We start from the raw sequence: 12,481 nt of genomic DNA on the forward strand, positions 1-12,481 counted from the left end.
ATATTCCATTCATGGTGTATGTGCATATTGTCCTTGCTCTTGTTCCAAGCACATTGTGTAATGGGACAAATTTACATTTAGGCATTCATGTGTGGAAAATAGAGGGAATAGGGGGACATGGATGTCCACTTGCACTATGATGGTAGTTCGTAAAAAGAGAATCTTCCAGAGCCTCTGTCATCTCCCCAACGTGTTCTGCCAAATTGAATCTTAGGTTGAGGTATTCTGAGACAGATTGTCTCCATATTTTGTGGAACCTTGATGAGATTGAGCATTCCAAAGCTGCTCTTATATGGCTTTTACTCATGCTACACAGCCCAGGGGGATGTTCCACTCACTGTTTCATTGTTGTAATGCAGCATGTACAAGTGTTGCAGGTGGTTGACTGGTGTACATTGCTGCAAGAAGGGCTCTGAAACACACAGACCACTATATCAGAGCAATTCCATGGCTCACTGGCATTGCTACATTGATAGTACTAAGCAAGATCGTTTACTGGCAATCCCAGAGACCAACAAAGAGATCGGAGGCAGGATGCAGTGCTGTGCTTCTGCCTGGCCAAAAGATGGCAGACCAGGCCTTTAAGGCAATTATACCATTAGCAAAATGAGGGGGCTGAACAAACACCAAACCTGGAAGCACAGAGAGAGAGACACAAGCCACATAAGAAAAAGGTAGGAGAAAGATGTCCAGGGAATTGTTTAACCAATCAAATATCTTGTTGCCTAAATTAGGTCATGAAAATCCCTATATAAATGTATCTTGGAGAACAGGGCTTGGCACACTGGACACAGTGATGCAGGAAGAAGGACCTACAGTTGGAAACTAAGATGGAAGAAGACCACAGAGTCTACTGAGGGCTACTGCTCAGCCACTGACTAGAGACTATAGCCCAGGAAGAATGGCCTGCTGGAGGCTATACCACAAACCTTGGAAAAGGCCATAAACCAAGGAGGAGAGTTGTCCACACTGGTGCAGTGTATTGTTTCGCAGATCCTGTTAGGTGTCAGGATCCAGCAAGGAAATGCCAGAGCACAGTAAAGCTCAAGACCAGGAGGAAACTTCCCCTCCATGAAGGGTGATAGCAAGTATAGCCTAACAAGAATCCTTGCAACGCAAAATAAATGATTTGTGGTAAATGTAGTGGTATTACCAAGGCATGTGGGGAGGAAATTCCTGCTGGTAACGTATCCCTTAATGCATTTTGGTTTCATTTTGGTTTCATGTGTTCAAATGCAGAGTGCAACATATGTGCTGACATGGAATCTAAGCATATTGGATGTGGGGATTATGCTTACCTGCATTCCCAGCAAATTGTTTGTGCATGCACATTTTCCAAGCCTATTTTTGAGTCAGGGGTGTGCATGTGTGTGTGGCCGTTTCTACTGTGTGGGTTTGTGGAGGGTTCTCTGGTCTGTTGTGCATTTTTGTGTAGCATGCGTATGGGGACAGCTAAGGGGTGTAGATAAGGACATTCTCAGAGTATTGCCTACACATATTGTTCTTACTTTTCTTCTAATTGGATTATATGTGCAGACCCATATACTAAATCACTGCTGGCAGTCACCACGTGAGTGTGTTTATCTACACGCATGATCCAAAGACACGTGTCAGCACTTGCCGCCCACTGTGGAATCTGATTTAAAGATATCATTTTTGGCTACTTTTTTTAAAACGGCATCCTGAACGCTTAGCTTTTTCTTCATCTATACAAGTCTTTGCACATGCTTTGTTTACATGAAAATTGCCTTATAGGTTCATCAACTTTGTCATGGTTCCCTGGATGTGGCCGCAGCAGTATATGGGTAATTATTGTGAATTAAAATTGGCAAAGAAAGTTACAGATGCAAATATTTTCTAATTTTCCTATGTAAAGTATCATGTAGCATAAACTAAAGTGTGAATATCATGACCATATATTTTAGCGACCTATCTAGCCATCTAGCTATATTTCCCATATTATAACTTTACTACAATTGTTAAAGAAGTTGCAATTATTTATGATCAGACTTTATTTCTCTTATAGGGGCAGTGTCGCAGATGATTTGTCTATGTACGGCTCTCTAGCGTAACTACAGAGTAAAGCTAAACTGTGATCACATGCTGCCCATCTTCATTGGCTATATATTGTTGGATTTATATCCCCGCAGAAAATAAGTTTCAAAAGTCAAAAATTGTGACTAAGCTACTTGTGAAAACCTTGATGGGGAATACAACAACCCTAACATTATTGCAAAGTCATAAAGATGCTCTATAAATATGCTCGTGTGAATATCCAAGAAATACCCAAATTGGACTGTTGGTTGTGCTCAGTCTTCTTCGACATTGATACTGTGAGTGGCACATGTTCCTACCAACATGATTTCCAACCCAATATTGTGTTCACAGACAGAACACTTTCACACTTTGATATCTGTAATAACAGTGATACAGAAAATCTAGTTGTGTTGTTTTCCTTTAAGAAACACAGACATGTAACTTACAAAAGGATTTCTTACCTAATGTTTTAGGAAATGTGATTATCTCAACTTCATTTAAATATTAAAACACCATTGTACAATTTGTACCAAAATTGAAAAAGGTTTGCATTTGTTTTCAAGAAAATAAGTGGAAACACCTTGATTCAGATTCATTGATTTGAATGAAACACGTTCACTTAAAGAAACTTATTGGAGGATATCCATACTGCACGTTTTCCAGACACACAATTAAAAATAAATACATCTTTTTGAAATGTAATGAAGTGTAACATTATTGATTTTGCAGAATTACAATAGCTGACTTCAAATTTGAGAAACTCCTAAGAAATTGCACTCAAAAGGTGGAACTCAAAAGGTGTGAACAAAGTGTTTTTTTCTGTTAAAGATCCAACAAATGCAATCATCAGGTTTTGTCAGAAACAAAGAAAAAAACGAATTCACAAAGTTCTAAATTAACAAAGAAGCTAACCTAATTTCTTCAAATACAAAAGTTGTAATTGTGTTGATAGAGGCATAAATGTAACTTTAAAACAGAAGATGCCCCATAAAACTCAAAAATCTAGGCTCTTTAACAACTAAGTATGTTCTCTCTACTGGTAAAAAAAAACTATTCTGGCAATGCAGGATATTCACTTTGAAGTATTTTATATAAAGGTGTTTCCGCATGTCAGAAATATGGAATTATTGATCTTAAACAAAAAAGAGTATCAAATATTGAATTTAATTGTGTTTTCAACATTAAACGTGCATGCAATTTACCAGGCAACACGCTATCACTCATTCCATGTGGAGGGCCAATTCTAGGACAGGTTAGAATTAGATGGTCAGTCCACTAGTATATTTGTCCAGATTGCCCCTATATGCAGCAAATGTTGCCTCCATGGCTGAAGTGCAAAAGTTGTTAGAGCGTTTGAAATACCAATTTGCCTTGGCGGCCAGAATTAATTGTATTTCAAAGGAACATATATTTTCAAAATGAAACACTATGTCATTCAGAATAGTCTACAGCAAAAACAAAGGGTACAGAAGAAAATCACAATATCAGCTTTTGTGATACAGCAGTTGAAGCAAACGCAACTTGAAATGCAATGTCTGTCTATTACGCCAACGGGCTTACCTTGACAAGCGCCACTGCGAATGTTTGGAATAAATCCACGACGACAAGGCTGAGGCTGAGGAGGACACATCTCACAGGGGTGCCCCCAGGCCCGTCCCACAGTAGCACAGCAGAGGGTTTTCGTGCATACAATTCCAGTAACCTGACCCTGGCACATCTGGTTGCTGACCTGAGTAAAGCAGGGTCCAGTCCTATAATCTGGAATACAAGAAAAGGCATCAACAGCTTACAATAGCTGAACAGCATTTCAGTGACATCTAATGCAAACCACCACTTCATTGCTGTGACTTTCTCCAAATTGTTTATTTCTTTGTCTAGTTAATTTACACAGGTTTTATGTGTTTCACAGACAAGATAAAATATGTTACAATGGACAATGTATTTGATTAATTCTTTACACCTTTGTTAACAGTTTAAATATGTAGAAAGTGCTTTTAAGCATCTATAATATACATAGGAACTATTTTCTTATTGAAAAATAACCATAAAAAAGAATGGCAAAAGACCAACCATCAGTTCCACTTAATTTTCTATTAGCATGTATCACCAAAACTATTAAGTAATCATCCTTGCTAATGTGAAAATAAAGTAATGAATACAAGGCACCATAATAGTGTTATATAATGTGGAACTATGTTTACCTGTTACTAAATGCATTGTCCACTGCTAACGTGTTAACATTTGTCAAGTCATATTTATATGGGTAAGCATGGGACTGCAGTTCTGCACCTCTTACAATGAAATAACAAAGTCTCAAATAACCCACTTGCTAGTTGTGCTTGTATTGTGCTCGTATTCAGGACATTGAGAGCCTGCTTTAGCATATGTTTCTCTGTAACCAATTTCTTTCTTGAGCATGTTTTAAGTTTAGCTGAGTGTCTCTATGTTTGTAAAATATTTAACTTCTGAAGGATAGTGACATAAGGGCCTGTTTATTTCCCCAAATAATTTTTTGTACTTTTCCAGTGATTTTCCACTCACAGGGGATGCTTTTTTGGAACGTTGTGTAATCTTTACAGTCAAAGATTACTGTATTTTACAGCTCCATTCTCTAAAACAATGATAATTCTGAGGTCACAGCGTTTGTTTGCACATGCCAGGAACCGTGCTGCTCTTGCTTTGCATCAGAGCTGGGTCTTCAGGCTTCAACCCAAATATGTTTGGAAATTAAAATGCATTATTTTTACATTTAAAGCTTGCCTTTGTCCCAAAATGAATGACTGTGCATGTTTGCCTAGGATTTTTAATTGTGCACTTTATCAGGTCTTTTCCAGAATGCAGCACAGAAAATAATGAATTGTCTAGGCCGATTTTCGAAGCACCAAAATAATGCAAATCTTAAGAGTTTTTCCTGGGTTTGCTAAGAAATTATCCAGCAAAAGCTTACTACTTAAAAGAGTTGCCCAAGCACTTGACATCTCCCATCTGGATGGTGGCAATGTCCTACTTGTAGCACGGCTCATCAAAGCCACAACACCACCAGTGTGGAAATAAAGAAAAAGGGGGCAAAAGTAGGACACATGCCTTTTCCTGCTATGCATCCTGTCTCTGTAACAAGTTATTAACATGGCTAAGACTGGCTCCCTCCATCATACACTTCAGAAAAAAACCTGAAGGCCCTACTCTCCAAATAACATCTCCCCAATCACTGATCGCTCCACTCAGCCCTTTTCTCTGCTCTGGAATTCCCTCCATCTTTGTTCCTTGTCTGCCCCTGCACTCGAATTGTAACACCTGGGTGTGTCCCCCGGGTACAGCCTCCACAGTTTTCCAACTAGGTTTGTGCTATATAAATCCCACATATACATTATGCCAGACCTATTTCTGTCTACAAATGTAGCAGTAGACGGGGGCTCCAGAGGGGCTGCACCCCGGTTATCTATGGCTAACTCCCCCTCCTCCCCACTGAGGGCAAATACCAAATAATGAGGGTGAGTTGGATCCCAGCTGGCTCTGAACTACAGGAACCAGAATTCTTTGCTGCAACATCCTAGTCCTAACCAGTATGATTCAACCTTGCACGCCTGAATCAGATCGGCCGCCCTGAGGATTGCTGAGGCATGATAGCGTCACACTAGGTGGAGAACACCACTGGACTGTGAGCTGATTGCAGTTGCGCCCCACAACCCCTCTTTTTGTCTACAGATATATATATATATATATATATATATATATATATATATGTGTGTGTGTGTATATACATATATACGCACATGCACACATGCTAGCCACAAAATTACACTTTTTTCTCTTTCCCTTTAATAAATATGCCAAACCTTGTCACTTTATGAACAAACCAAATTAACATATTTTATGTTGTTAATGTAGCAAAGTGAATGTACATCGGTAGAGGGTGGAGAATATATCTACTGTTTATAGTTCCAGTTTTTTTTTTAAAACAATCTGTTTAAATTTCTGGAAATTGTACATTGCTACTCTAGGAGAAAAAACGAACAGGATAATTGTAAGATGCTAATTTTTGGCCTGGCCATTTCATGCTAGTGCAAGTTAATACCTTATATATATCTATTTTAAATGATGAACTGATTTGTTACATTGTTACATTGTCAGCCGGTGTATCTTAGTACAGGTTTTGCAAAAGCCCTTTGTTCAACAAAGATTGAGCATATAAGGATTATTTCATGCCGAACTAAATCAGTCCTAATGTAGGCGCCACAAAATGATGCTACTTTATTTTCTAGCACTATAAAGGATTGTTGTTTCTATTTGGCTGATAAAGTAAAAACAAGTGCAAGCTAAGCAATGCTATAGATGATGTGAAGTGAAGATGGGTTCAATAAACTTAAAAAACAGTGGAAATAAAACGTGACAGGGAAAGATAAGGAGAGAAGCAAACGCAGGTAAGGGACAATGGTCCACACCTCCCTATTTCCTTGACTAATGACACTAAAGAAAAGTGTTTGGAGCTCACACAGGAGACAGGCTGCACATACATGACCTATGTAGCCTATGTAGCCTTGGCTTGAAGGTAAAGCTCTAGAACACCACAGCAGTAGGCTAACCTGAAGCCTTGAACTGCCATACACTGTTCCCACCCTGCACCACCTATTGGTCTCATCCCCAAAGGATAGAATGTTCTTCCATGTAGGAGGTCAGATTGCTGCTTGTGACAGTGGGAAGCAAAAGCGGGTGACCAGAAATCCGGTCCCACTCATGAGAAGTTGTGTGGTGGTGGGTGCAGGTATGTTCACTGGCTCACGATTCAAAGATGAGGTGGGCAGTCCTATGAGGAGGTAAGATGGCAGCCACATTTCTTGCCTCTGTGTAGTATGCAATAGGTTCAGAATCCAAGGTGATGTTATTGACTCCATTACAAACCTATTTTCAGTAATGCATATTAGAGTAGAAAAAACCATGTCAAAAGGTATGGCCTGACAGGTGAAGGAACCTTTTGTCAAAGGGGTTTTAGGGTCTTTGGTTCATAGTTCGGTATTAAGGGCACCAACTTTGGCAGAAGCATTCTTTAAAAAAAATGCAGTTTAAAAAAATGGAATACCTCTAGATATTAGGGTATCAAAAAAGGTAGAAGGCTATAATGATACATTTATGAAACAAATTCCACAATATTACAAACAGTATTAACACATGGCATATTTCATACAGCCAACATGGAGTATCCTATTCCATATTTAAAAGATGAAAAAGGGTTCATATATTATAGGTGATCCTAACAGATCTCTGCCTGAACTGCATGAAGGTCAACAAACATACACAATTTGGTGTATTGCTGGATCTAATTTAAGTGCTTCAATAAAGAGAAATCTAGTCACCACACACTAACAAAACTGATTCAAATAATCTTATTTATTTATCGGATAATCTTTTTTCTCATGACTGCTCTGCTATAGACAATTATAATATTAAATCTTTACCAGAAATGTAAAGAAAGAACAGATTAACCCCGGTATCTTATCAACTTGGGACAAAACCCTGACATATGTTTAAGATTCCCCACATTTCTCGAACATTCAGTACATAAATCTGACATAGCATTGGGGAAACAACATTTTCATGAATATGGCAATAGCAATGAAGTTGCTGACAAAAAATACATTCTCACATATTTCGAACATGTATTGCTCTGAGGAGTTGCCAGTATATTGGGCCACGTTGACTCTAGTTGAGGTACCTATAAGTCACTTGCCTACTTCAGCCTTAAACTTGCCCTAAGGGTACTGAAGTGCATTGGGTTGCAGAGTTCAATTTAAGTAAATTCTGCAACATGGACTAACTCGGATAACTTGCTAGAAAGGTTACACTGAAAAGGTCTTAACTAGTGAAGATGTCATTAAAGTCAGTAGATTCTAACTCAGGAAGAGTGTTTTTAACTTGCAACAGTTTTAAAAAGACCCACTTGGGTAGGTTATACTAATGGCCTCAGGATTAGGAAAGGTTTATAGTATGTGTAAGTACCCAATGCGTATTGGTTCAATCTATGTTTCTTAGAACCTCGAATACGAATTTAAAGTTGAGAGAATTGCAGTTTTAAGCAAATCTATATTCCTCCAAATGTAACTAATGAACATCCCCCAATTGAATAGTTGCATTGAAATAATGGACAGAGAAGTAAGATAACAAATCTCACTTCTGGTCAGTGTTTAATCAACTGGGTGTTCACTTTTTGCATATAATAAATGTAACTAAAATTAAGATAGTGAACCATTCTTAAATACGGTTAGGAGCACCATTATCATTGCCACACCGGCAGCTCTATGGTAGACAGTCAGTCCTGGAGTGACTTACCTGCCCGCTGTCTGGGCTTTTCAATAGCCTCTGTAGATATGCAATGCAGCACCAGAATTAAAATAACTTTAAAGAAAATGTGTAATTATTGGGACACTCTTGCTAAGACACTGACCACACAAGTCAAATAAGATGCTCAATTAAATGAGGGAGTGCTGTACAACACAAAGTTTAAACTGCAGGTGTCTGAGGCACCGAAGTTCAATGACTCCAAATAAACATTGTAATTACCATACATTGTGTTTACTACAGTGAGATACATTCAAATCAGAGTATATTGTTGTACAATGCCAAACATCAGAAAGGGTGTTAACGTGAAGAGTGTCCCTATGTCAGGGTTTACAATGCAATAACATCCTTATCACTTTGACTTGAGAATCAGAGTGCATTCAACAAGAGCAATGGAACATCATTTATGTTGTTGATTAGGCAGTTGAAAGGCTATTGACTACTAATTGCATTGATAATTGGGATTGATGTGACTAAGTGAATTGATCACTTAAACAATTCAAATTAGTGTTTTAGCTTCCTGTGACATTTAACAAATCACATATGTTGTTGTTGTTAAACTATCACGCAGGCTCCGCTTGACACATTCTAAACCATTGGTTAAAGTTTTAGTTAAGGTAGCACCACAAAGAAAGAAATCGACTTTCCCATGCTAACAGACAACAGTCCTGCTTACATTGCAGGTAAGGAAGCAATCTAGCCCCGGCGGACTGTGCATTTTTAATGAGGAAATAGACTTGTCGAAGGTTGTTGCGTGTGCTACATTTAACTAGAATGTGTAAGTGATTGTCATGTTCCAAATCTTTGGCAATCTTAACAGATTTAATTTGGGGACCGGAAAATGATTCTTCCTACTGTCTTGACACATTCCAATTACTCATTTATCCCAGTTTCCATTGTATCAAAGACTCTATTATGTTGAAGTGGCATTTACATACAAATGTTGTCTTCATAAGTTAAGGTTTTCAAATACAAACTTGATTAAAACTGGACAGGGTTTAACCTGAGCATGCATTAGGAGTCGTGCAAAAGTAAACTTTTATAAGAATCCATGTTTTTATCCTATTATAAAGGGCAGAAATTGTGAAATTTAAATGTATTTTATTGTTTTTTAAATGTTATTTTGCATAAACGTGCTTAAAGTTTTTGTAAATAAACTAAATGCACTGAAAACATTTTTTGTTTTCAAAAAACAGTTTATAAGGCAGTTAAAGCATTTTCGCATGTGTTGTCTTTCTCATTGCAATGTTTAAAAGGATATTCCAGCGAATAAAACATGTACTCCTAGAAAGGAAGTTCCATGCATTAAGATATTTTCCCTGGAAATTGCATTGTTTCCCTGTCTGCTTTTTAAGTCAGAATGTTCAGAATGAGGCCAATACAATAGTTATTGACTGCACTCTGAACATACTGATTGGCTGAGAGGAGGTCAATAACAATCTGAAATTAATATTAGGGCCCATACTTATAGGCTGTACATTTTGCTGCAATAAGCAGCAGGCCTATGACAGCCAAGTGGTGGGTTCTCTTGTCCATATTTGCAGTGTCGCTACAAAAGTCGCCTGTAGCGCTCACATATATTTTTAGCTTCAAACTGTGACCTCAGTACTTCAATTCTCTCTTTTTTCCTTGCCTCAAAGGTTATCCCATCTAAGGATTGATCCTTTTTAATGATGTTAGGTTCCATATAAATGGCACTTTCACATATATTTAGATATCCTCACTGGAAACTGTCCGAACCATGCAAAACATACTAGAACATTCATTCATCTGGAGTCCAGAAAGTTCATCAAAATTAGGAAATAAAAATACGTCCTCACCAATATTTTCCAAGTAAAATGTGAAATTGTCTGCCTAGACAAAACTACCCCCACGAATCACATATACCTCATTGTGCATTTTCAGTCTTTCAGAGCAATAACCACAAATTTCACATCCTGCATGGTATATGGTCAGGCATTAGAAAGTAGCGATGTCCCCCTGAACCGCATTTTCTGCAGTGTGCATAGTCAGGCATTAGACAGGGAAGCTATCCCCCTAAATCACACAAACCATACCATAGATGACCAGAACTAGCCCTCTAAAATGTGCATCTACTGCACCATACATTGCCGGATGTAACACAAAAGAACTATCCCCTAAATTGCATGCACTGCATTGTACATTGTGAGTCTTTAGGCAGAAGAGCTACCCTCTAACCTGCACATAGCATACCATACATGGTCAGAACTAACCCCTTATATTGCATGTACTGAACTGTATATGGCGAGACTTTAGTCAAAAGAACTATCATCTAAATCGCATTTACTGCATCCCAAATTGTCAGTCTTTCGACAGCAGGGCTTTCCACCTAAATCGCATACCCTCCATGGTACATAGACGAAATTTAGACAGCAGAGATAGCCCCACAATTTGCACATATTCCCTCATATGTGGCCTGACTTTAGACAGCAGCACCAGATCTTTGAATTGTTTATACTGCACCCTACATGCTCAAGCTTCAGACAGCTCAGCTATCCTGCTACATATGGAGCCCGCATATGATATGATACTTTATTTATATAGCGCCTATACACAATGTGGTTCAAAGCGCTTCAAGGCAAAGGAGAGAACAAGGGAAAATACAATGACATTCTTACATGCCATGAACAGCAAGGATGTGAAATTAAAAAATCGTACTCGGCCTGACGACGAAACAGACAGGTGACTACCGTAGTAGGTCTGACGATATTTCTGATTGAGCCGAAGAAAACAAAAGGTGAGGGATAGGGGTGCAGAAAGGGAGGGGAGGAACAAAACAAGTGACTATCATACAGAGCCGGATGACATTTCAGATAGAGCTGGAGGGGGAGCATAAAAAAACAAGTAAGGGGAGGGGGGAGGAGACAGACAATGTTGCTATCAAGGGGAGGAAGGGAGGAGATAGGAAAAGGGAGAAAGGGAGAGGAGGAGAGAACATAGAGTAAGTGGTCAAAAAGAGTGGTAAAGCAAGATGGGCGAGCGAATACAATTGCAGAAGTCAGCAGTAACACATAATGTTGCAAGCCAGGATACAAGATGAAGATGGGAACAGCATGATTCATGGCCACCATGAGTACAGGATGCCAAGGAAGTCCAGGATGAGAGTTGAGAAAGGGTGACGAAAATGAATGAACAAAGTCCATAAGAGTAAAATCCATCATTCGCCACAAGAAGGTGATGATGAAACCAAAATATATCTGGACAAACTCCTGCAGACGTAGGCTGGAGGGGAGGAGGGGGAGCGGGGTAGAAGAATATAGCAAAACAGGCAACACCTGTGTGCCAGAAGGGAGGGGGGCACAAGGGAACATCACAGGGGGACCAGAGGGGGTGTGGATGGCATACCACAAGATTGTGGAGCTATGTCCTAAACTGTATGTCCTGCACAGTACATGCTCAGGCATATGACAGTAGACTTATCCCACCATATTGCACGCCCTGCAAGGTATATGGCCAGGCATTAGACAACAGCTAGCTCCATAAATCCCACATATTGCACTGTATGTGGTCAGGCTTTGGACAGCAGCATCATCCCCCTAAACTGCCTATGCTGCACTCTGCAGGGTCAGGCTTTAGACAGCAAAGCTGTGCCCTGAATTGTATATATTGCACCTTACAAGCTAAAGCTCTAGACAGCAGAACTATCCACTAAAAGAGCTTCCCACAAGGCACAAGACGGTAGAAGAAAACAAGTCAACCACATGGCCAAAACATACGTATTTTCAGAGTTTTTGGAACCAGCTTCAAAACTATGCCAGCACAATTCTTTGACCTTCATCCCAGGAATCACACAAAATTGTGTAAAAGGTGCAATTACTAGAGCACCAATCTGTCAACTCAACCTTACTTTAGAAAGGCAGCCTCTCTCTTCCTACCTCTCTTTAGCAGTGTAAAATGCTGTTAATGTGTGGGATGGTAACTTCCTGGCACCAGCAAACCCCTGTTGAGACAGCTCACACCTTGTGCATATGCTAATTCCTGGCAGCCCCACTATATCCCTTTTAAGTGTAGCCCTTAAAAGGTAGATGAGTACTGCATTTCTGTTTTTGCTCTGGTTTCATCATTTAGCTGTTGCCCAAAGCTTTGCAGC

General features: G+C 39.3%; 1 protein-coding gene across 1 annotated transcript in view; it reads right to left on the reverse strand.

Moving 5' to 3' along the window:
* Positions 1-12,481, reverse strand: part of FBN2 (fibrillin 2) — a 1,178,594-nt gene that overhangs the window by 806,111 nt on the left and 360,002 nt on the right. The window contains exon 6 of the mRNA XM_069625622.1: positions 3,598-3,795. Coding sequence (XP_069481723.1) covers positions 3,598-3,795 — 198 coding nt within the window. The remainder of the gene's footprint in view (positions 1-3,597; positions 3,796-12,481) is intronic.

The sequence above is a fragment of the Ambystoma mexicanum genome, chromosome 6p, assembly GCF_040938575.1.
Source record: "Ambystoma mexicanum isolate Mex_15411 chromosome 6p, UKY_AmexF1_1, whole genome shotgun sequence".
NCBI classification, from domain to species: domain Eukaryota; kingdom Metazoa; phylum Chordata; class Amphibia; order Caudata; family Ambystomatidae; genus Ambystoma; species Ambystoma mexicanum.